General features: G+C 56.8%; 3 protein-coding genes across 18 annotated transcripts; 1 reads left to right on the plus strand and 2 right to left on the minus strand.

Moving 5' to 3' along the window:
• Positions 1-2,464: 2,464 nt before the first annotated feature.
• Positions 2,465-5,347, plus strand: ZFAND2B (zinc finger AN1-type containing 2B). 4 transcript variants are annotated; one of them, XM_047721073.1, is made up of 10 exons: positions 2,465-2,507; positions 2,625-2,704; positions 2,962-3,056; positions 3,297-3,428; positions 3,558-3,709; positions 3,963-4,058; positions 4,138-4,198; positions 4,288-4,355; positions 4,678-4,750; positions 4,956-5,347. In XM_047721073.1, the coding sequence occupies exons 2-10, from the start codon at positions 2,650-2,652 to the stop codon at positions 4,998-5,000; spliced, it is 777 nt and encodes a 258-aa protein (XP_047577029.1). In that variant the 5' UTR covers positions 2,465-2,507; positions 2,625-2,649; the 3' UTR covers positions 5,001-5,347. The 4 variants fall into 4 exon arrangements, 2 of the variants coding, with proteins under 2 accessions (XP_047577029.1, XP_047577028.1); XR_007125787.1 differs by lacking the exon at positions 2,465-2,507 and having other exon boundaries at positions 4,564-4,750; XR_007125788.1 differs by lacking the exon at positions 2,465-2,507 and having other exon boundaries at positions 4,564-4,750; positions 5,060-5,347.
• Positions 5,348-5,475: 128 nt separating this feature from the next.
• On the minus strand, positions 5,476-13,028 carry ABCB6 (ATP binding cassette subfamily B member 6 (Langereis blood group)). Of its 3 annotated transcripts, XM_047721058.1 has the most exons (19): positions 11,919-13,028; positions 11,468-11,605; positions 11,032-11,218; positions 10,733-10,834; positions 10,381-10,564; positions 9,671-9,792; positions 9,070-9,179; positions 8,690-8,755; positions 8,380-8,505; positions 8,167-8,243; positions 8,015-8,078; positions 7,816-7,901; positions 7,563-7,620; positions 7,243-7,347; positions 6,676-6,850; positions 6,417-6,529; positions 6,081-6,175; positions 5,938-6,006; positions 5,476-5,756 (listed from the first exon to the last, which is right to left on the minus strand). In XM_047721058.1, exons 1-19 carry the CDS (start codon positions 12,465-12,467, stop codon positions 5,654-5,656), a joined length of 2,529 nt encoding a protein of 842 aa, XP_047577014.1. In that variant the 5' UTR covers positions 12,468-13,028; the 3' UTR covers positions 5,476-5,653. The 3 variants fall into 3 exon arrangements, 2 of the variants coding, with proteins under 2 accessions (XP_047577014.1, XP_047577015.1); XR_007125785.1 differs by lacking the exons at positions 5,476-5,756; positions 5,938-6,006 and having other exon boundaries at positions 6,417-6,578; XM_047721059.1 differs by lacking the exons at positions 5,476-5,756; positions 5,938-6,006; positions 6,081-6,175 and having other exon boundaries at positions 6,356-6,578.
• Positions 13,029-13,175: 147 nt separating this feature from the next.
• Positions 13,176-22,752, minus strand: ATG9A (autophagy related 9A). 11 transcript variants are annotated; one of them, XM_047721066.1, is made up of 17 exons: positions 22,577-22,752; positions 22,238-22,298; positions 21,551-21,605; positions 21,020-21,151; positions 20,855-20,898; positions 20,266-20,330; positions 18,881-19,042; positions 18,559-18,700; positions 17,574-18,322; positions 17,320-17,473; positions 17,034-17,213; positions 16,454-16,702; positions 16,067-16,245; positions 15,841-15,958; positions 14,883-15,105; positions 14,543-14,688; positions 13,176-14,249 (listed from the first exon to the last, which is right to left on the minus strand). In XM_047721066.1, the coding sequence occupies exons 4-17, from the start codon at positions 21,120-21,122 to the stop codon at positions 14,244-14,246; spliced, it is 2,520 nt and encodes an 839-aa protein (XP_047577022.1). In that variant the 5' UTR covers positions 21,123-21,151; positions 21,551-21,605; positions 22,238-22,298; positions 22,577-22,752; the 3' UTR covers positions 13,176-14,243. The 11 variants fall into 11 exon arrangements, with proteins under 11 accessions (XP_047577022.1, XP_047577019.1, XP_047577024.1 ...); XM_047721063.1 differs by having other exon boundaries at positions 21,551-21,608; XM_047721068.1 differs by having other exon boundaries at positions 21,551-21,608; positions 22,231-22,298.
• Between the last annotated feature and the right edge of the window lie 147 nt (positions 22,753-22,899).

Consider the following 22,899-nt stretch of genomic DNA (forward strand, 5'->3'; position numbering starts at 1 on the left):
GCCATCTCTGCCTCAAGGTAAAACCTCCATAGCTCAGCTTGCACACATGAGCACAGGCTCCGCAAAGTGGGCGTGGAGAATTACCACCACTGGCAGCAACCCCCAGCTCGTGGCAAACAGGAGTGCGCCCCACCGTCTGCCCTTTAGAAAGACAATTCTGAGGTGCAGTCTGCGTGGTTTCTCCTATGGTTGCCAGTGGAACTGAGCTCCTATTACCATGGTGGTAACCAGCTCAATAACATTCTTCATTGGTTTTCCTTCCTTCCTTGTCTCTTTCTCTTTTTGGCTACGATTACTCCCATGTGAACCACCTGTGCCCAAATCCTTGTCTCAGGCTATGCTTTTAGGGGAACACAAACTTAGATACCCAGTACATGTCAGGTGATTACTCCCAGACCAATCATCTTTGGGAAGGCAGAAACATGGCTGTCCTGAGCCACCCCAGGGTATGAGGGTGGGTTGAGGGAAGCAGCTGTCAGGATTTCCCTGAAAGAATGGCCAAAGGTGCTCCATACACTAAACTAATGTTTGGCTGAACTTTTGCATAGAGGTAAGTCAAAGTGTTTCCTGCAGATAAGGTTGGAATTTTTCTTTAAAAAAATTTTAAGTACTTTATAATTGCTCTGGGAATAGAATTCCCCCCACCCCCATTTTATCCCTTTAGTGATACACTGGAAAGTTACTTATTTTAAAATATCTATCTCATATCTAAACTCTCTACTGAGCTCTCATTAATTCTAAGCATTGCCCCTACTCGGATTCAGGCCATCATCATCTCTTGCCTGGATTACACCACCTCCCCCCATCTCCCTTTTTCCAATCTCATACTTCCCCTGATCTGTTCTCCACGCTGAAGCCAGAGTGATTTCCCCAAAATACAACCCTGATCATGTCACTTCCCTGCTTAAAGCTATCTCTAGTCTCTTGTCATATTTATGTTGAAATTCTCAATACTGCTGTGGCCTCCACTATCTGAGCTAATTTGTCTGCTGCTAGCTCGCCAGCTTCACCTCCTGCCAGACTGCTTTCTGTACCTAAGATCCAGATGCCCCAAGCTTTCTTTTTGTTTTTATTTAAATTAAATAAATTTGTTTCTACTTAAATTTTAAAATTTCAATTTTAGTTATATTAGCCAACATATAGGTACCTCACTAGTTTTAGATGTAGTGTTCAATAATTTATCAGTTGTGTATAGCCCCAAGCTTTTTTTTTTTTTTTTTAAGATTTTATTTATTTATTTGACAGAGAGAGATCACAAGTAGGCAGAGAAGCAGGCAGAGAGAGAGGGAAGCAGGCTCCCCGCTAAGCAGAGAGCCAGATGCAGGGCTCGATCCCAGGACCCCAAGATCATGACCAGAGCTGAAGGCAGCGGCTTAATCCACTGAGCCACCCAGGCGTCCCCTAGCCCCAGGCTTTCTTAAAGGTCATCTGAAGGACCTCATTCCCACTCTTATTTCGAGCTCTTTGTCCCTGCTGATTCCTCTGCCTGGAATACCATCTCCTTCCACTCTCTTCCTTTCTCCTTCAGCCTTCACCGAGCCAACCAACATCCACTCACCCTTCAGGTTTTGACTGAAAGAATACGCGCCCACCCTGGACTGGGGTATCTGAAATGGATATATATTGCCCTGTGAGTCATGTCTTTGTATATATCATCCAGTTGTTTCTTCATATGTTTTTATTAATAAGCCCCCAGGGGCCCCTCAGCCGCTGAGCTACTGAGTCCCCACCCGTGAGAACAGATGAGATGATGACATCCCGACCCAACTTACTTCATTCCCGTGTCAAAACAACTTTACTTCTAAAAACAACTTTCGAAATTGTATCAAACCCACCTAACAAAACCACAGAATCCTAGGCACTGCGCTGGGCGTCAGGGATCTAGAACAAGATAGAGGTGGTCCCTCACTGCCCCGTACATTCACGAGCGCGCGTGTGAACCGCTTATTACAAGGCGATAATGGGCGCTAGTACACCATGGGGAAGATGACACAGCAGGTGCTCCTAACTCAGACTGGGGAGGGTCAGCGAAGTCTTACAGAAGGGCATCAGAGGTAAAGCCGGAGGAAGGATGCGCAGGTCTGGGGAGAAATCTCACTTCGAGGCAATATGGGAGTCGTCAGCTCGTGGGCAATAAGAGCAGCCGTCGCAGTGGACGAAAGGGCGAGAGTGGTAGAGTGAGGAGCGGGCGCGGGACCCGACTGTGAAAAGCCCCTAGCCCTCCCTCCCCAAGATACTAACTACCCAAGCCCTCGCCGGCGCTTTCGCCCTTCCGGGAGCTTAGCCAGCGCCCGCCAGCGCCCGCCAGCGCCCGCCAGCCCCGAGCCGCGCGAGACCACAGCCTCTCCTCACCCGGCCGGGGAGGGCGGGACTCGGCTCTGCAGGGGCGGCTCCTCCCGCCACCCAGAGACTGCGCGGGACGTGCCCGCCCTGCGCGATGACGTCAGCACGCCCGCGCGCGCCGGGGGTGGAGTGGGAGTCGCTGGCCGGGAAGGGCTGAGGCTCCGGTAACCCCGGCAGGGAGGGGGAGAGGGAGGGGCGGGGCAGGAGCCCCCTGGAGTGCGGGATCGTGGTCCGGACCCGGAGCGAGAGACCCCTCCACACGCTCAGCGCCGTTTCTTCAGCCAGCAGGCCCCGGCCGGCCCGGCGATGGAGTTTCCGGACCTCGGGGCTCACTGTTCTGAGCCGAGCTGTCAGCGCTTGGGTGAGGGGCGGAGCGCGCGAGGGGCGGGGCCGGGCCAAGAGGGGCTTGGAGTTGCAGGTGGAGCAAAGGGTGGGCTCCGGGGCTGGCAGTGCCGGAGGAGGGCGGGGGCCTAATTTGGGGGCGGTGGCCAAGGGGGCGTGGCTTAGGAGAGAGTGGCCTAGGACCGGGTGCAGTTGGTTGCACGGGAGTGGAAGGCTGAGTGAGTGGGAACGACGTTGAGGTCCCGCTGGACCTGCAATCCGACCTGCTCCCTGCAGATTTTCTGCCGCTCAAGTGCGACGCCTGCTCCGGCATCTTCTGCGCAGACCATGTGGCCTACGCCCAGCATCACTGTGGATCTGCTTACCAAAAGGTGAGGGGGCGGTCTGAGGGTGGGAGGGGGCGGGTGGAGGATGCTTGCATTATCTCCGGAGTCCCTCTGTCTCCCGTTTCCTCTCCTTTACTGTTTTTCTGAGGCTCAGTGCTGGAAACATTGTTTCCTTGTGTGTTTATAGGGGGTATATTCAGGTTCTCTCGGGCAGGATGTTTCAGGACCAGAGATTTGGTTTGACTGGGAGCGGGCCACAGACTGACCCCTGCTCCTTAACTCTAGGATATCCAGGTACCTGTATGCCCACTCTGTAATGTGCCTGTGCCTGTGGCCAGAGGGGAGCCCCCTGACCGCGCTGTGGGGGAGCACATCGACCGAGACTGTCGCTCAGATCCAGCACAGCAAAAACGTAAGGTAAGCGTTGGAGGGGTTAGCCATGACTCAGCTGGGACCATGGATGCTTGCAAACCGCAACAGCTCTTGCGATGGCATTGGAGAACGTGGTCAGAGTCTCCGCAGAGACAAACCTTCCCTCTGCCTCAGATCTTCACCAATAAGTGCGAACGCTCTGGCTGCCGGCAGCGAGAAATGATGAAACTGACCTGCGAGCGGTGTGGCCGAAATTTCTGCATCAAGCACCGTCACCCACTGGACCATGATTGCTCCGGGGACAGTCACCCCACCAGTCGGGCAGGGTAATTGCAACCACGTCCAGTACTTGCCTTTAGGAATCACCCCATCCTTTTGGAACTGACTCAGCCTCTACTGTTACAAGTTGGGGAGCTTCAAACCTGTTGCCTTTGGCTAGAGGAGTCTTTTAGCTTTCTATTCAAATGCGTATTTTTCCAGGCTGTTTGGGGGAATTTCCCTCCTGACCTCCTGGGTAAGGCCTGGGAGGAGCATGCAAGCTGTTCTTGGAGGCATACCAAGAGTGTCTCTTCCCTACAGACTTGCTGCCATCTCCAGAGCACAAGGTCTGGCTTCTTCTACAAGCAGCATGCCCAGCCCAAGTCGGACATTGCCTTCATCTACCTCTCCCAGCAGGTAGGCACGCCTGCCTGGTTCTTCTCTCCCTTTTTTCCCTTCGCATCTCTGACCTCAGCCTCTTGAATGTCTGCCGTAGAGCGACAACCCAGTCTCCGTCCCGGACAGCCCCTCCAGTGATTGCCCTGCAGAATGGCTTGGTGAGTTGGGCGGAGCTTGAGCGACCAAAGCAACCCCCCCACAGAGAATAAAGTCCAGAGCAACTGGTCCTCTTTCTCCTTTTTTGCAGAGTGAGGATGAGGCTCTGCAAAGAGCTCTGGAATTGTCCTTGGCAGAGACCAAACCCCAGGCCCCAAGGTGCCTCCTCTGGTGAAAGAGGGTGGGATGTGGGCAAAGGCTGTTTGGAGGGACGGTGGTGGGACTACTCCAACCCCACATAGAGTAATAATTAAGAAGTTGGGCTCAAAATTCTGCTTTTTAACTCTACAACCTTTCACAAGTTCTTGAACCCATAAAGGTTCTTGATTTTCTCTAAAATGGGACAGAACTGCTACCTACCTTGTAGGGTCGCGTGAAGACTGAGAATACTCGGAAGCGCTCAGCACAGGGACGCTAGCAGATCAGATGCTCGCGTTTTAGATATTACTGTCATCCAACTTGCGCTGTTGCTCCCTCCCAGTTCTCAGGAGGAAGAAGACTTAGCTTTAGCACAGGCCCTGTCGGCCAGTGAGGCAGAATACCGACGGCAGCAGGTATGAGGACTGGGGAGAGCTCAGGGCCTGGCCGGGAGGGGAGTGGCGGGGGGGTGCTTTCTTCAAGTGGTAGAGTTTGGGAATGGTGGTTATCCTTTCGTTTTTGGTGTGACTCCAGCCCACACTAGACTCTGAAGTGAGGACCAGCCCTCCTTTCCTTGACACCATGCCCTTTCTTCCCTTCCTTCCCCTTTCCTTGCTCCAGGCCCAGAGCCGCAGCTTGAAGCCGTCCAACTGCAGCCTGTGCTAGGGCCCTGGGCTTGGGGAGGGAGGCTCAGCTGAGGAGGACTCTGGCCCCCACACCTCTAGGGTACACAGGGAGAGGAGGCTGGGAGCAGCCAGCAGTGAAGATGAGGAGGCCACCTCCGGGGAGCATCCGGAGGAGCAGCGTGTGGAGCCGAGCCTGCAGAAGGCCCCACTGGCCTCTCCAGCTGCCCAGGAGAGAGCAGCTACAAGTGTCCGGTGGGTGGGCCCTTGGTGAATGCTGGCCAGGCCCCGTACAGCCCCCTGAATTTTGTCATCCCCTTTACACTGAGGCTGCCCTCATGTGTAGGGGGCAAGGAGGGGCCTGGAAGGAATAAAGGATCTTGGCAGTCACTAAGACCTCCAGGTGGCGTGTTTCTTTCTCTTGTCCAACCGAAACCAGAGGAGTCCCATCAAGAATGCGCCCCTGACTTAAGGGTAGAGGCTCCCCAGAGTACCCCACACCGGAGTCACAAGGATCCTAGCATGGTCCACACTTTTATTTCCCCAAAAAGTGCTTTTCTGAAAGGTTCTTTTCCTCTGCTATGGCTAGCACCATACCCCTTCACTGGGATGAAATGTGCTGGGAGAAGGGATACATCTTCTTCCCCTCTGAGTTCTCCTTTGGGAGGGACGTGGCTGCAGCTTTAGTCACTGGCCTCACTCTGGGGGTCTGGTGTCCTCAGAAACTTCTTCTTGTCCCCGCTGCTGCAGCTGCCACATGTCTGCATACATGCCGCCTCGAGACAACAGAGCCTCGTGCCTGGGGTAAGGAGGAAAGTGCAAGTCCCTATTACCTGCTTAACTCTAAGAGTCCTCACCTCCAGCCCACAGAGAGGAGAGGGATCGGCCCAAGAGATCCCTCTGAAACACTCCTGGGATTTCATCTTTTCCTTGGCCCCCGTTCAGAAGCCCTGCCCTGTTCATCGTGCGGGCTTCCTTACCGTCCTCGCTCCACAATGCAGCCATCCTTAAAGACAAGGATCTGGTCAGCGTCGACCACAGTTGAGAGCCTGAGGAATTAGAGTTGAGTTAGGCAGTGCACAACACAGGTGGCCACCCGCCACCCACCACCCAGGTCCCGTACCTGTGCGCCACTACGATGGTGGTGCGATTGGCGCAGACTTTGGCCAGAGAAGCCTGGATGGCTCTCTCATTAGATGTATCCAGTGCGGATGTTGCCTACAGAGAAGATCTGGGTAAACCTGGTCCTGCCTCCCAAAATCCCCATAGAAGGAGGATACGAGCTGTTACCTGAGGTCTTGGGAATCAATAAGGACCTTCTCCGCATTTGAGAACTGTTAAGATGTCTTTACGAAGCAGGGATTCACGCTATCTATCCGCGATGGGACACTGCCCCATAGCAGCGGCCTGGACCCAGGCAAGGGAGGAAGAAGGGGAGCAGGCAGCCTCGGGCCCTCACCTCATCCAGCAGAATGATGTCTGGAGCCTTGAGGATGGTGCGAGCAATGGCAATGCGCTGCTTCTCTCCCCCACTCAGCTTGAGTCCCCGCTCACCCACCTGCGTCTCGTATCCTGTGAACATCGCCCACCTCCCTCAAGTCACACAGGCTACATTTGGTTTCTGTGACCAGATGAGCAGGAAGGGATGGAGCAGAGGTCAGAAGAAGGAGCAGGGCTGAATCAGGCAGGGGAGGGGCTCTCTCTGCAGGGGAGCTCACCTTCAGGAAAATTCAGGATGGCCTCATGGATGCCGGCAGCCTGAGCAGCCGCCATCACCTCCTCATCCCCAGCAGTGACGCAGCCATAGCGGATGTTGTTGGCAACGGTGTCGTTGAAGAGGACGGTGTCCTGGGGCACGACTCCAATGTGTGACCGGAGGGAGATCTGGGTCACCTGGAGCCAAGAGACCAAATGCCCCAGGCTGTGAGACTGCCCCACACCCGCCCTCTGGCCTGGAGGTAGCGGGGGCTGGGGGGGGGGCAAGAGGGGAAGCACATGGGAGGGGGTACAGGAACCCTGTCACCACCGCCCCAGATCCTAGCTGTGTGGGCCAACCCCTCAACCTCCCTGAGTCTGTTTCTCTGTCTATGAAGAAACAAGACGCTCTGCGTGCCCAGACTCCCTTACTTGGGGAGGTCACATGGCACGAGGAAGGCCGAGGGCTCCAGCTGCAGCTTTCTGCAGGGGTGACATCCTCTCTCCCCGGACAGTGGCCAGCACTCCCCAGAGTATCCTTCTTTAACACACAGGCCCCTAACTCACAGTCTCCTCCCTGGGAGCCCTACCTGGGAGATGTCCTGCCCATCGATTCGGATGCAGCCGGAGCTGATGTCGTAGAAGCGAAACAGCAGGCGCAACACTGTGCTCTTCCCAGCTCCCGACGGGCCCACCTGGCGCAGTGGAAACAGAGGGAAGACATGTTCAGGCCCGCTGGCTCTTAAGGCTTCCTGTCCAAGAAGCTGCCAGTGTCCACAGAGGCTGCTACTTTCGATCCTATGGCCTGCGTGACAGGATTTGGACTCCACTGCCTGGATCACAAACTTCCAGAAGCACTGGGAGTAGGGAAACTCAAGGAGTCTGGGCCAATACCCGGGTCTTCTCTCACCAGGGCCAGTGTCTGTCCAGGCATGACGGTGAAGGACACGTCCTGCAGGGTCTCTCGCCTACAAGGAAGGGTGGGCATGGTCAGCAGGCCTGCGGCACTCCCAGTGACCCCTTCCACTGGCAGAGCTACTCCTGGGCCCTGCCCCTCCCCAGCTCAGGCTCCCTTTCTAGGCAATGGTGGGTGAGAAGCTGGGTTGGCCACATGTAAACGGACGACGGGACAGGGGCTGGGAGGTGGCAGAAGGCAGGCTCACCCACTGGAGTAGCTGAAGTGAACGTTCTCAAACTCAATCTGGCCCCTCTGGAAGCGCAGGGGCCCTGCTCCAGGCAGGTCCTTCACCTAGGAGAGTGCCGCCCATGTGTGCTGCCACCACAGGTCTGGTATGCCCGAGACACGGGGCCACCACGCAGACCCCCATGTCCTGCACGCCCCACTCCCCACGTTTCACTCACTTCTGCCTTCTCTTTCAGCAGGTCAAACATGTTCTCCATGTCGATGAAGTTCGTCTGGATCATCCTGCAAGAACAGTGCCGGCTGGGGCCCCTCCGAGGAGCAGGGGATATCAGTGCGCACCCCAGACAGGGCAGGGTTGGAGGTCAGTTACCTGTAGTAGGTGCCGAACCAGTTGAGCGGCATGTACAGCTGGATGATGTAGGTGCCGAACAGCACGAAGTCCCCAACCTGCGGAGATCCGAGGGGAGGACGAGGTCACGGGACGCCTACGGGCTGTCACCCTGCCCACTTCCCACCCAGGTACCTGAGGGCCCAGACACAGGCCCCGGGCCTCTCTTCCCTGTCCCCAGCACAGTGCCCTCACCTGTAGCTTCTGCTCGCTGACAAAGTACGCACAAAGCAGGGAGCCAGCGAGGAGCCCGAGCCCTATCACCAGGTTCTGGGTCTGATTCAGTAGAACCAATGAAGCTGTTGACTTCCACTCCAGATCCTGGGGCGATGACATGGGAGTTCGGGGGGAGGTGGAACGTCACATATGCACTCTCACCAAATCCAAACTGAGCCCAGGCAACTTCGACCTCATTTTCTCAGCCCAAAGCTGTCCTCCCCTTGGCCCTGGCAATTCCGTGTGGCTGGGCTGCTGGTCTCAGCAGGTGTCCAGCGGGCATCCTCACCTGGTACTTGAGGATGGCCTCTCGATAGCGGTCCACTTCGTAACCCTCCGCATTGTAATACTTCACCTGACGAAGTCAAGCCGCCCTTGTGAGACACAGCTGCTGCCTGAATACATTCCCACTGCCTCCTTCCTCGTTTTATATTTTATTTTTTTAAACTTTTACTCATATTTAAGTACTCTCTACACCCAGCGTGGGGGTCAGACTCACAACCCCGAGACTGAGTCGCATGCTCTTCTGACTGAGCCAGCCGGGTGTCTGTCTGTCCTCATTTGAAACATCACTCCCTCCCCACCGCACTCCCCCACCCCAGGTCCCCTGGCAGCCCCGCTGGCCCACACCTCCATGCCTCACACTAATACCACCAAGGCCTTCATTACCGTCTCAAAGTTTAGCAAAGAATCCACAGCTCGGGCCCGGGTGGCATTCTCCTGTGTGTTCATGGCACGTCGAAACTTCGTTCTCCACTCGGTGACCACAATGGTCACAACTGCAGAGTGACAAGAGGGGGAGGAAGGGGAAGAAGAGAGCGAGGCGTCACTCTCGACAACAGAGACCACAGGGGGATGTCTGCCACCTGCCACATACACGTGAACGGTGACCAGGGACCCAGGTACCAAAGGGAGCCCTAGCTCCCCGAGGGAAGGGGCTATGCCCAAGACACCCATGCAACCTGTACAAGGCCTGTGTGTGAAAATGCTGTTGGGGGCTGGCTGCATCTGGTTACATGGATGAGGTTTCTCTGTGACGTGAACTCACAAGGTGACCAGGATGCCCTTCCCCAGCCCTCAGTCCAGGCCGAGCTATGGCTCCCCTGGCCGAGGAGGCCAGTCCGTCGTGCTAGGGAGCAACAGCCGGAGTGGATTCGAGTCCCCTCATCTATAGCCTCCCCTCGCTGGGCCAGCTGAGTAGGGGCAGGGCTCACACCCAAGGAAGTCCCTGGAGCATTTCAAGGAGACATTTCCCCCAGGCAGCACTCACTGAGGTAAAGACTCATGCAGAGGAACACAATGAGGCCAAACCAGGCGTTGAAGAACATGCTGAAGTAGATGATGCCGATGGTGATGTCAGCCAGTGTGGGGAGGATGTTGAACACCAGGTAGCTAAGGAGGCAAGTCATGCGACAAAGGAAGGTTTAGGGGCTGGGAGCCAGCAGCTCTGCCCCCGGGAGTTTCCTTGTGGTTTTGTTTCTCAGTGACAGAGTAGAAGCAAGCTGAATTGCCCCTCAGCGGATAGACGGCTAAATAAACAGATAGCAGGCCCCAAGGACAGGATGCGCCGGGTCAGTTATGAACGAGGAGGCTCTTCATGCAGGGCAGGAATAGATATCCTGCCGTTTTGTTGATAAGGCAATTCTGAGAACGACACCTATGTCGTGATCCCATGCATTTTGGGAAAACCCTCCCTGGCACCCTGTTAGGGCCATGAGGCTGTGCACATACATGTGTCAACGTATCAAAAACAGAACCCAACATTCTAGATGGGGTGGGAACCTCTGGAAGAGCGAGCAGAATTTATAAGATACTAGCTCCATTTAGCATACCTATGTTTGTCTTAAAGTTAAAAAAAAAAAAAAAAAGGATAAAACAGGACGGAGAGGCAGCTGAAGCTGGGTGCTTTCTACAGCCAGCCCCCTTCATGCCTGCTCCTCCAGCCCGCCGCCCCTCACTCCGTTTCCGCCGGCCTGGCACCTGAGCAGCCCCGTGACGCTGGACGTGCCCCGGTCCACAATCCGCAGCACCTCCCCGGTGCGGCGCCCCAGGTGCCAGCGCAGGGACAGCTCGTGCAGGTGGGAGAAAAGGCGCAGCTCCACCTGCCGTGACGTGAACTGCTGCACCCGAATCCACAGGAACGTGCGCAGGTTGCTCACGAAGCCTAGGGGGAGCCGGGGGAGGCCTCGGTAGAGCTGGGGGGCCAAACACCATCAGCCCGGTACCCCAGATGAAAGGTCCGAGACCACCAAAGGGCCAGGGGAGGGGTGCTTAGGGGAGGAAGAGGGGAAGAGGCCAATGCCAACCAGGATGACAGCAGGGTCCCTCGTACCTGTACTGCCTGTGCCACCCCCCTGGAGGAACTTGAGGATGACATAGACGGTAACGGTCCAGGCCAGGGAGCTCCAAGGGGCCTTCTCAGTCAGCAAGTTCACTACGGAGACAGAAAGTCAGAGCCCAATTCCAGCCCTGAGGACTCTGTTCAGGAGAAACTGCTCCAGGCACCAGCCACAGCCCCTTTCTCATCCTCCCGCTCCTAACACTGCCCCACCTCCGTAGGTTAGGGCCTGGACCCTGCACGTGGCCCATGAAGGACCAGAGAACTGAGCTGGCACTTCTTCATCCCCTCACCTATGTCCCTATAGAAGATAGGGACCAACACGTTCAGTCCCCGTTCCAAGCCCATGAGCCCCAGGCAGATGAGCACAATGAACTGCAGAACTGGGCTCCCTTGAGGCCACAGGTAGCCACTCAGTAGGCGGAGCTTCCTGCCCAGGTCTTGCCATGTAGATCGTGGTGGTGCCTCTGCTGACTGAACCTAAGATGGTGAAACACATAGGGGCGGGGAGCTCAGAAGTCAAAAAGAAGTGCCCTAGGCGAACCCCTCTGGGGAAAAAGTATGGGATTACAGATCCCAGCTATCTCAGACCCATAAGTGATCCCCAATGAGGTCAGAAAGGCTCACAGGGTACAAACTGAGATTTGGGAAAGAAATATCGTGGTGGGAAAAAATGAGGACAGGCAATGAAAGTAAGACAGACCCTAAGATTCAGAAATTCATGTATACCTCGCTTCTCTCTACATCTTGATCGTCTTCATTAATTTTCAAGGCATAGGACTGGGGACGAAGTCCAGGGGCCCAGAGTCCCAGGATAAAAAGCCCTCCAGAGACCACATACCGCAGCACCCACAGGCTAAACTGAACCTAGAATAAAACGTATCCGGAGAGCATCAGAGAAGGCCAAAAGTAACATTATTAACACTTATAACAGGGCTGGGTAGTGAGACAGGGCACATACCCAAGTCAGGGGCCCAGCATCAGGGAAGCTTTAAAAACATCTAGAGTGACTCAGCACAGACACACCCCACCAGCGGGCTATCAGCAGCCAGGCCAGGAGGCCTCCCCTTCTTCCCTTTCTTAGGTACATCCCAAAGTGTGGAACACTGTGCCCAGGCATACCATCCTTCTTCCCGGCCCTTGCCACTCATGATTCTCCTCTCCCCAAGAGGTCCCTTACCTGCTGACCCAAGTCTGCCCGTGCCCACCACCACAGTGGGCTGTTCCAAGACACAAGGGCCAAGTTCTCAGCTGTAAATGCCACAGTCCAGAGGAGCAGGAGACCCGAGCTGTGCCTGAACTCGATCCAGATGCCCATAGCTAGCTTCTGCCAGGTCTGGTTATGTTCCACCACGAGCAGCCCCAGGCCACAGGCGCTGGCCAGAGTCCCCAGTATGGAAGCCAGCAGTAGGTAGCCTGGCAGCGGGGCACCCCCGGCAGTGCCCACCCGGCCAACCAGGCTGGCTAGGGGCAGGGCCACCTGAAGTGTGGCCAGAAGCAGCTGCAGTACGTAGGGAGCGACAAGAGGCCCGGAGCTCCAAGACACCTCGCGGGCGCCAGCAGGCCGTTCTCGGCGCTTGCAAGGCAGGGCTAGCACCAAGGCCAGAGCCCCCAGGGCCATCAGTGTCGAGGGCATAAGAGTGAAGAAGAAGCAGGGACTCAGGCCACCCTGCACCCAGGCCGGCCCCAAAGGCCCCTCGGCCTCGCAGTAGTTGCCCACGATCACCATGGCGATACGTGGCCGCTGGCCGAGGCTGTGGGGACTGCGGGGACTGCGGGGACTGCAGGAAGGGCAAACGGGACCAGCTGCCTGGGGCGGGGCGCGGACGCTGGGGTGTTTCGGGTCATGGAGCCGAGGGGCGCCAAGCCGCGGGGGTCTTGGGCAGGGACACACGTGGGCCCCGCCACACTACCCACTCTTCGCGCACGCGCCGCCGCCACGCACTCACGCAGGGCACGCACGCCGTCTTCGCCCGTCAGTCCGCCCCTCGCTCGCAGCCCGGGAACCTCTTGCGGAGTTCGGGCGGGGTTGGAATGCTGGGCGTCTGCCGCGAGCAGCTCCCTCGCGCAGCCGCCCGGCCCACCAGGGCGGCTCCAGGCCCCACGTAGGGCTCCCATTGGTCAAACTCCCTGAAGGGGTGGGAGGGAGAGGGTGCACGCGGGAGAGGCAAGATACGGGGGCGGAGTCGGTTTAGTCACGTGCTCAGGGCGCGAAATCTGACCGCACTTCCAGCCAGAGACTTTGACCTCCAGGGAAGCACGGCTGGGGAATGACCCTTCTGCTAGTTAGCTCGCTATATCCGAGTGACGGCACAGCCCCACTTTCCTACAGGGCCCGACAGGGTCCCCAGCCATCAGGAAAAATCACACACATCCCACTTGTTCCCAGAATCCTAGCAGGAAGAGACAGCTAGAGGCGCAAGACACCAAGCCGCGACCTGGTCAAAGTCCCTTTTTTATTAAGGGTTATCAAGCTGTACACAGTTCCTACGCCTTCCGCTGTGAGCTCGGGGGGCACAGTTCACCACACCCGCAGCGGACTACACCTGGGTGAGGGGTAGAGAGGGAAGTAGGAGCTGGATCCCAGCATGCAATGCGGCAGCTCGAAGCCTAGGGCGAAAGCCTCCTGTCGCGCCTGTCCCTGCTCTGGGGACAGGGGGAGGCAGGCCAGAGCTCTCCTGCTGGGAAGTAGACAGCCGAGGGCACAACCGGCCCAGTCCATCCTCTGTGCAGGCGGTAAGGGGTACGGTAAGCAGCAATGAGAGCCAGGATGGCCTGTCTCCCAGGGGCCCACCTTAAAAGTTGGGAGAGGGCAGCAAAGAATTTCCATCCTGCTCCTGCCAGTTTAGAAACCTTCCTTCTTAGTGTCAAAAGATAGCATGAGAGGAGCTGGGAGCCAGGGCCTCCGCACCAATGCAAAGCAAAAGCTGAACAGAATGGTAGCAAAGCAAACAGAACGGGAGCGAGAGGCCCACATGCCAGTCCTGTGCAGGAGGCGGGAGAGAGGCGAGCAGGCTGCAGCACTGGGAGAGAACTGGGGGTGAGGTAAGCGCCACAGCCTGGGCTGCTCTTCTGTTTGGGGTCGGGGAGGGAGGCTGCAGAGGTTAAGGGCTGGGGCCCAACCTCCCCACTCCACAGTTGGCACAGGTTCTCCCTGCTTGGCAGCTTCTGTGGTGGGCAGTCCTCTGGAGACTTGCAGGGGTGGGTGCAAAGGTGGCAGTACTGGGGCTGGGCTGGGGACCAGTTTCTAGCACCACACTCTGAGCCAAGGGGGGTCCTGGGGATGAGGCTAGAGTCCTGTGCGCCTTGGTTCCTAGGCCCCCCATTTCTCTCCTGGGGCTGTGGAAAGCCCAGCGTTGGCATTTCCCTTGGCCAGGCACAGACACACAAACACCACACACGTGGAGCCAGGCAACACTCAGAGGAGCCCTCCGTGGCGGGCGGATGGGATGGCGGGGCATCAGCAGCCACCATCCTGGGACATAGGGACCCTCCTCAGCCTCGTCTATACCTGTGGAGAGAAAAGCATTAGCAGTGGAGATAATCTTCAGCTATCGGCTTACCAAAAAAACAGTCTTTATCAGAGATAAAGGAAAATGAAAGCTTGATTCCTGGGGAGGAAAGCGTAGGGAAAACCAAGCCTCAGATTTCAGAGAAAGTGAGGCAAGAAAGGGGAGTGTATTTTGGAGGGGGACCAACAGTATCTCTGTAGGAGAGGTCTGCCTTCCTTCACGGGGGGCTTTGATCTTGGCCTGGAAGTTACTAGTTCCAGTAGTAGTCATTGTCCGGTCCTGGAGCCCTTACCTTGTGCACCTGAGGGGGAAGCTCATCCTCTGAGCCCTCCTCGGGCACCGGCTCTGGGTGCCTGGAGGCTGCCTGCCCGTCTTCGGCCCACCCTCCGAGAGGCAACCGTGAGAAGTGAGAGGGAGCCCGGGGTACTGTGCCAGGATCTAGAGACACAAGTAAACATACTCTTAGAATGAGCACAGACAAAAATGTGGAGAAAGGTTCTGGGGCTGTTTGGGGTGGGGTGAGGCTCAGTCTCTTTGGGCCTGATCGCTCTGACCTCCTTCCTCCCCAAGAGGTCCCCCAAAAAGCCACCTTTCCCTGAAGGCTCTCTACCCTCCCGGACTTGCACTGATACCTGTGATACCCCCGTAGCGCCTCTGGAAGCCCCCCTGCAGGGCGGTGGTCTCAGGTGCTCCAGGCCGGGCTGCAGCACAGGGATAGCTGGCCGAACGGGGGATAGGTTGGGAGGCCCGGGAACCCTCTCCCCCCTCTTCAGGGGCGCTCTCCCCACTCTCATCGCTCTCCCGGCGGTGCCACACGTGCCGCTCAGGTTCGGCTTGGGCCTGCTGCTTGTGGAGCTGAGAAGTGGGGGTGGGGGGTTGGGGGGCTCATTAGTTGGGAATAGGATATCTGAAACAGCTGCCCCCCACCTTGCTATCCCCCAGTTCCCATTTTCACATCACCAAGAATCAATGACCCAGAGTAACTACGTTAATGGTGTGTACCACACATATGACGTCTTATAGATTAAATTCTCTGCAGATCCCTGGAACCTAGTCATTTGAGTCCATTACGAATTGGCTGCCATGTAAGAAAGTGCCAGGTGCCCTTTCAAGATGCTGGGAAGACAGCAGTGAACAAAACAGACAAAAGTCCCAGCCTCTGTATGGCTTTATATGCTGGGGGGTGGAGGCAGGGAGTTAGAGACAATAAGATAAAAAAAGGAAAAAAATGCAAATATGTCAGATAAATGCTACAGAGAAAAATAAGGCAGGAAGATTCAGGAGGGTGGCCAAGGGAGGCTCTTTTGGTCAGAATGGCCACAGATAGTCTCACAGAAGAGGTAAGAACAGACACGTGAATAAAGGAGGGAGCCATCCACCTAGCTCAGGGAAGTGGACTCTTGGCAAGGGAAACAACAAATGTATAAAGGCCCCGGATGACAATAAGCTCGTCTATGTGGGAATGCAGATCAGAGAAGGGGAATGGCAGAGAAGGGTTCCGAACCCACGTCTTGCTTTTCCACACCTAAACCCCTCTGCCTGTCAGTGGCCCCCTTGATTCCAGGGCTCTGCCCCTTCCCGCGGGCTCACCTGGTGCATGTAGAGGGCGTGCAGGCTCATCTCGGTGGATGCGTACTCCGACAGCACCAGGCTCTGCAGCTGTCCTTCCCACACACTGCTCCCAGAGCTGGCTGTCCTGGCGTCCAGCCTGTCCCATCCGGCACACACAAACAGTGGCCGTCAACATTTCTGAGCCCCACAGAGGCTCCTGGGGGACTACTGCCATGCCCTCCCACTGCAGCCCACCTCTACTCACCCAGAGCCTGTCATGGTGCTGGGACCTCGGCCTGTGGGCACCTGACCAGGGTGCAAAGGGGAAAAGGAGCGCAGGGCAGAGGCGACTTCGGCCCTGTGCCTGGAGCCCTGCAGGTCTCTGGGCAGTGGGGGGCCCCGGCAGGATGAGCCGGCTACCACATTTGCAATAAGGCTCAGTGGCTGTGAAAGAAAGCAGTGGGTAGGGTTCCCAGGGCAGGAGGGAGGCCGCGGGGTCCCTCAGTATTCTGGACGTCAGAACCCCAGGGCACAGACTGGACAGAAGGAAACCAACCGAAAGGGTAGGTCCTTCCATCCCAGGCCTGGTCCTCAATCCCAGCACCGGGAGTCCACTCTGCCTACCGTCACCTCCCAGTACCCAGGGACACACCTCAGACTCAGATTGTAAGGACTGGATGGACGTAAAGAGAGCATTTTCAGGAAGCAGACCCCCTTGGGCGAGGCTGGCAGCTGCTCCGTCCCGCTGAACCTGCTCCTTGAGGAAGCCGAGGAAGGCGGTGCTCTCACGTGGCGGCTGCCAGCCGGGGTTGGTGATAGCGAAGTGCATGAGTGACAGCTCTGTCTTCCCGTCCTCAGCTTGCTGGTACACCGAGGCCTCTGTCTGCCCACCCGACAGCCACTGTATAGGAGAGGCTACCGTGAGCAGGACTGCCACATCTCGTCCAGGGCCCTGGGGCGGACCCCCGCCCCAGGAGCAGCCGTATGCTGGCCGAGTTGCTTGGTTTGTGACTTTCTCAAGCAAACTTGGCCAGAGGTGCCAGGTGAAGGCTAAAATCCAGCCCAAGCTCCTAGTTCCCCAAACAGTGTGTACCCTGGTGCCTGGCTGCTAGAGACGGGGCCACCTTTTCAAGATGCACCGGCTCAGAGCGGTGTCTTTTTTGCAGTCTGCCCAAGGACACGGTGTGCCCCAGCATTGCCTCTGGCCACCCGCGCCCATCCTCTCCCAGTACCTGGGGATGCCCGTGCTGGCGAACATCCATCTGAGCAAAGGAGCAGGTATCCCCAACACCGACGACCTCCACAGTGAAATTGCGGAAGAAGTCTATGATCTCCAGGGCCCGTGGGCGCAGGCAGAAGATAAGGATGAGGGGCGTGACGATGGGGCTCAGCAGTTCCTCCAAGATGAACACCTGAAAGGGAGGGGACTGCGGTCACAAGAAAGCTGGCGAGATCCCAGCCCTCACCAGCGAGCTATCAGCCGGTCTCTAACAGGCCCTAACTCCCAACTCCACTCACTGCCTTGTACTGGAAGAGCTGGGCAAACTCGTCCCGGGTCTGCGAGCGGTGGGCATTACCCTGCCAGTGGTCAGGCATGTAGTGAATGTGCGCGAGGATCACGCGGAGCAGCTGCTCAGGGCAGAACACCATGTGCTGGTCCGGGATAAAGGACCTGCGGGAAGTGGGGCCACAGTGAGAGGGCTGCCTCTCCCAGGGGCCACTAGTCAGCTTGCTCCCACCCCCCACGCCCCACCTGCCGCCCTGGGCCGCACCTGCACACGGTCACGGTGACCCCCAGGAGCGTGACGGTGGTGAGGACGTGCTCCACGGCCAACACGTCTTCGTCGTAGATGGTGAGGGCAATGAGCACCGCCAGGATGGAGCCAGCAAAGAAGGCGCCGTTCTTGGCCAGCAGCGTCAGCAGCGGGGACAGGAAGCAGTTCATGTACTTGGAGGCAGGCTTGTAGCCTCGGCTGAGGCGGGACTGCAGCTCATGCTCCAGCTCATTGAAGTGGCGGAGGTAGCAGCGGCCATAGAGGGACCAGCAGCGCGCCCCGAGGGCCCCGGGCTCCCGCTTCAGCACCTCGGCGTAGCTGAAGAAGGCGTAGAGGATCTGCCAGATGAGGATGAGGGGGCACAGCAGGAAGTTGGCGATGCCGATCCACAGGATGCGGTTGCTGAGGCGCTGGGCCAACTCCAACCGCTGCCCCCCACGCTTGTACTCAGCCTTGAGGCTCCATTCATTGAGAAACAGAGAGCCAGGGCCCCAGAAGAGGATCAGCTCGAAGTTGTACTTGAGGCCGCGGGTGAAGAAGACAGCCTCCCCCAGGCCCGGGAGGCGGAAGCGTAGAGGCAGGAGGGACTTGTTCACCAGGGCAACCATGTAGTTCTGGAAACGGAGGATGCGGTGGTAGATGTCCAGCTCAGTCAGCTCACGCTTGTGGATGCAGATCTGGTGCTCCTTCTGGGTCTGCACGATGCGTGCCTGTACTTCCTGCCACGTGCAGTAGGGGAGGGCGGACTGCGGGGGCGGAAGAGAGGGCCACCAGGGAAGGTGGGCTTGTGGCCCAGGACTCCTCTTCTCCCCGCAGTAGCTGTGAGACCCCTCGTGGAGCTGGGGGGAGCCTTTAAGCGAAGGCTCCTGGACCCACCAGGCCACGAGGGGGATGCCCGAGGCCCAGCAATCCACCCCACCTGGCCCCAGCTGCTGAGGGCACCTTGGGTTGTGGCTCGAACAGCCCCACTTCCCAGTCTCACCATGGGGATACGCAGAGCGTGTAGGTAGAAGGAGTGGATCTCCCAGTAGCAGCAAATGTTGTAGATGAACTTGATAAGCCGATGGATCCAGAACACACCCGCGATGACCAGGATGGTGATGAGGGAGCCATTTTCCTGAACCCTGTTGGGGAGAAGAAAGGGGACGAGGAGTGGCCCCTAAGGAGTCTTGGCAGACAGGATGCTACCCTGAAGGCTGGCGAGACTGAGGCCGAGTCTGTGTTTGAGAGAATGTGCCTCCCACTCCACTCCATTTCCCACCTGTTGGTGGAACTCTGGCTCTGGGGTCCTCTGAGGCCCTCACCTGGCACTACAGACCTGGGCGGGCAAAAAGGCGTCTGGCAGAGTGACCTTGACGGGCTCGGTCGGGTGAAGACTATGGTTCACCATCTTGTTGGCAAAGAGGATGTCGTAGTCCACACAGCTGACCAGGAAGGTGGTGAAGGCAACCACAAAGAGGAACTGCCTGGGGGATTGGGACGAGGGCCCAAGAGTCAGAGAGGCACCAGTGAAATAGTGTGGGAAAGGGTAAGAGTCTGGAAGCAACAGAACAAGATTAGAGCAGCCTTTGGGGACCAGCAGAGGCTGGAGAACTCCCAGTGGGCGCTCTCTGCTGCTCAGCCCCCAGGACCGTCTTGGGTCCAAACCAGCTCCTGCTTTTTCTTCTTAGCCTTGGGCGTCACACAATTAACCTGCTTTCCTCCCCGCTTAGTAATCTCTGCCACCACTTACTAGACTCACGCAAAGATCTTGTGATTGTGGTCTCTGCTACCCAATCCTTGATTGCCTTTTGAGATAGTATTTAGAAGCCCTAAGGGGATTTACAGTCTTTTCTGATTGAAGGAGGGTTTCCCAATCGCATCCTCTTTGGCAAGGCCATATGGCTTTTTCATTTTAGAAAGCGTTCTACTCTGCCTTCCTAGGTGTAACTAAGGCAGAACACACACTTTTCTTTCCTTTTTTTTTTTTTTTTTTAAAGATTTTTTATTTATTTATTTGACAGAGAGAAATCACAAGTAGGCAGAGAGGCAGGCAGAGAGAGAGAGGAGGAAGCAGGCTTCCCGCTGAGCAGAAAGCCCGATGTGGGGCTCGAACCCAGGACCTGGGATCATGACCTGAGCCGAAGGCAGCGGCTTAACCCACTGAGCCACCCAGGCGCCCCTCCTTTTTTTTTTTTTTAAAGATTTTATTTATTTATTTGACAGACAGAGATCACAAGTAGGCAGAGAGGCAGGCAGAGAGAGGGGGGGAAGCAGGCTCCCTGCTGAGCAGAGAGCCCGATGTGGGGTTCGATCCCAGGACCCTGAGATCATGACCTGAGCCCAAGGCAGAGGCTTAACCCACTGAGCCACCCAGGAGCCCCAAACACACACTTTTCTTAAGTAGTTGACATCTCTGAGACCTCCTGACCGAACCACGCCCATTCCATCCAGGCTCTGAAGAAATAATCGTCTTAAGTTCTCCTCGTGGAGGAGAGAGGATTTGGAAGATTAAAAAAAAAAAGAAAGAAAGAAAGAAAAAATGAGACTATAAATGTTGGTGCCACACCTAGTCCCTGAACTCTAAAATTAGTCTGTAGGGTTTCAAGCCAGGAACTGAGCTGCACCTGCAGGTGCCAGGGCTGAGCTAAAGAAAAGGATAGACTGAGATGCAGTCCTTTCCCACATCACCATCCCTTCTTAGACTTACATGAGCTCAAAGATCTCCCCGATGAGCATGCAAGTGAAGCCATTCTTCTGGTGTAGATTATAAACGTATAATTGTCAAGAAAAATGTGGTTGATAGAGACAGCAATTAGGAGCACAGACTTTGGGGATCATGTGCCCGAACTTAAAACTCCCAGCTCTGTGACTTTCGAGCTTTTGGCCAAAGTTACTTAATCTCTCTCAACTTTTGTCTGCAATGGTACTTTGGAAAAACAACACCCGTCTCATAGGATTATTAGGTATCAGATAATGGGTGTAAAGTATTTAACACAGAGCTGACACAGTCAAAAGATATTAACTATTATAGTTATTAGCGTCCCTTCAAAAAGAAAGACCTCCTTTAGAGAAGGTCCTTATGAACTGACACCACCAAGTGAAAGGCACGTAGCTCTTCGGAAATGCAGGGTTATCATTATCCATAATGATCATTATTTCCCCAGCCTCTTTCAACCTTAAAAGTTCCATCTCCCTTCCGGGGATTAGAATCAAACCCACCCCAACTTCCCATCCAGGCCCTGGCTTAGAGCGGGGCTAAGGGTCCCAGAGCTCCAACGCAGAGACACAAAGGATATTCGAGAAAAGAAGAGGTCAAGGTTTTCGATGTGGTGCCAGGGTGCTGTGGGCACAGGAGCAGAGATGTCAGAGCCCTGACGGAGCCGGAGCCCCTTGCTCCCTCAGCGCTCCTCCACCGGCTCTCTCCCCAGGCCCCGGCTGCGCTGTCGGGTCAGAGAACTCACATTTACTCCCCTCAGGGACGTGCACCAGTAGGTCCTCCTCCCCAGGGGGTGAATCACTGTAGGAGGCCTCAAGGCGCTGGTATTCAGTGTCGAACTGCGCCATCACCACCGCCCCCTGTCCACTCTGTCCACCTGCCAGTAATGATGAAGAGATCCGGTTCAGACCCTGGGGCTGCTTGTCTGCTGCCCTGCCTAGTAGACCACAAAGAGTGAGAAAGAATCCCTGGGCTTGGTCTCTACTCCCAGTCTTCTTAGCTCAAAGGCAGAGGAGTAGTTACCAAAGGAGAGCAGTAAGCTCAGGGTCTGGGAGCTCAGTCCTTCCCAGAGCCTTTCCTGAGTGTCTACTGAGATCTGGCAGGACTAAAGCAAGACTCTGTTGCTTTTGGGGGGACGGGGAGGGCTGTTTCATCTTCTATGCAGTGGAGTTAAGGGGACTTCTCTCTCCCTCCTAGAGAAACCCAGGTCTCCCAAGAGACTAGCAGTCCCGAAGCACTTTGTAAACAAAGGTTTGAGATAAGCACATGGCCCTACCAGCTCCATGGATAGCGTCTGCTCCACTCCAGCCCTTGATGCCCGGGCTCCGCAGCTGCTGGAGGAGAAGGTGTCAGGCCCCAGAGAGAGGGGAGTGGGGAGAGAAAGAAACCCAGCCCTCCTACCAACCCAGCCTCCACTGAGAGGAGGCCAAGCATGGGGCAGGGAGCTGCGTTGGGGAAGAGGCACTGGGCGAGGTGTCCTTCCTCTGGTTTATTATACTCATCCAACCCTAGGATCCCAAGAAGTGGCTTGTTGAGCCTGTCAAGACTGAGTCAGTACAGGCCTGAGGTCAGGCAGCTCCTCTGGACTGTTCTTCCATCGCCCCACCTCAGCTTCTGAAATTGGGCCTCTCGGGGTCCTCAAAGCCCCAAATCCAAAACCCAAGAAAAGAGTCTTTCCTGAAAAGGACCTTTCTGGTCAACGTCTTCCCCTGCTTTCCTAGCACCAAAGGCAGGCATAGCTGGATGGGAAATCCTGAATGGGTCAGTGGAGACCCAGATCCTGGGTGCACTGTGGGGTCCCTAGATCCCCACAGCCAGGCATGTCTAGACGGCACTCACCCAGTCGGTGCAGACCCACGGGATGTGGAACACGACCCAGCCGGACCCCAGTGGGACTCACTGGGTTAGTGAGAGCCCTGGGTCCAAAGGAGCTGACCAAGCCCTCGGGGAACTCACCACTCACCGGGTCAGTGTGGACCCAGGCTCATGGAGCCCTGGCTGGCCGGGCCTGGGCTCAGGGGTTCCTGCGGATGGTGGAAGAATCGAGCCAGTCCGATAGCGGATCGCCCAGGTGGGCTGGGTTGCCTCCCCACACCCAGCCGCCAGGACCCGAGCCCAGAGCGCCCCAGGGTCCCCCGGCGCCAGGCCAAGGGCTCGGCTCCCAACAGCGGACAACCTCGCGCGCGGCCCCGCCGCCCGCGCGCGCCCCTGCTCGCGCGCCCCCGCCATCAAAACATTCCGGCTGCGCGCCTTCGCCCCTCCCGCGGCGCCCCTTCCCCCCCGTTACTCGCCGTGAGCTCACTTAGGGCTCCGCGGGCAACCCCCCCGCGGTCAGGTCCGGCCCGGGCCTTGGGAGTTCAGTAACCGATCTCGCGTTCCGCGTTTCACCTCAGGAACCGTGACCCTAGCGACTCCAGGGGCTCGGTCGGCTCCGCTGGGTTCGTCCGGACCCGGAGCCCTAGGCCCGGCGCCTGCCACTCACTGTCACCCGCAGTCAGTCTGGCCAATGAGCATTGGGGGTGGAGACACGACGGCCAATTCTCGGCTTTGGGGGCGGGACTAAAGGTTCAAGGTGGGTTTTGGACCGTCAGAGGACCAATAGTGAGCGCCGTGTGGGGCGGGGCT

Source organism: Lutra lutra, chromosome 3, assembly GCF_902655055.1.
Source record: "Lutra lutra chromosome 3, mLutLut1.2, whole genome shotgun sequence".
NCBI lineage: Eukaryota > Metazoa > Chordata > Mammalia > Carnivora > Mustelidae > Lutra > Lutra lutra.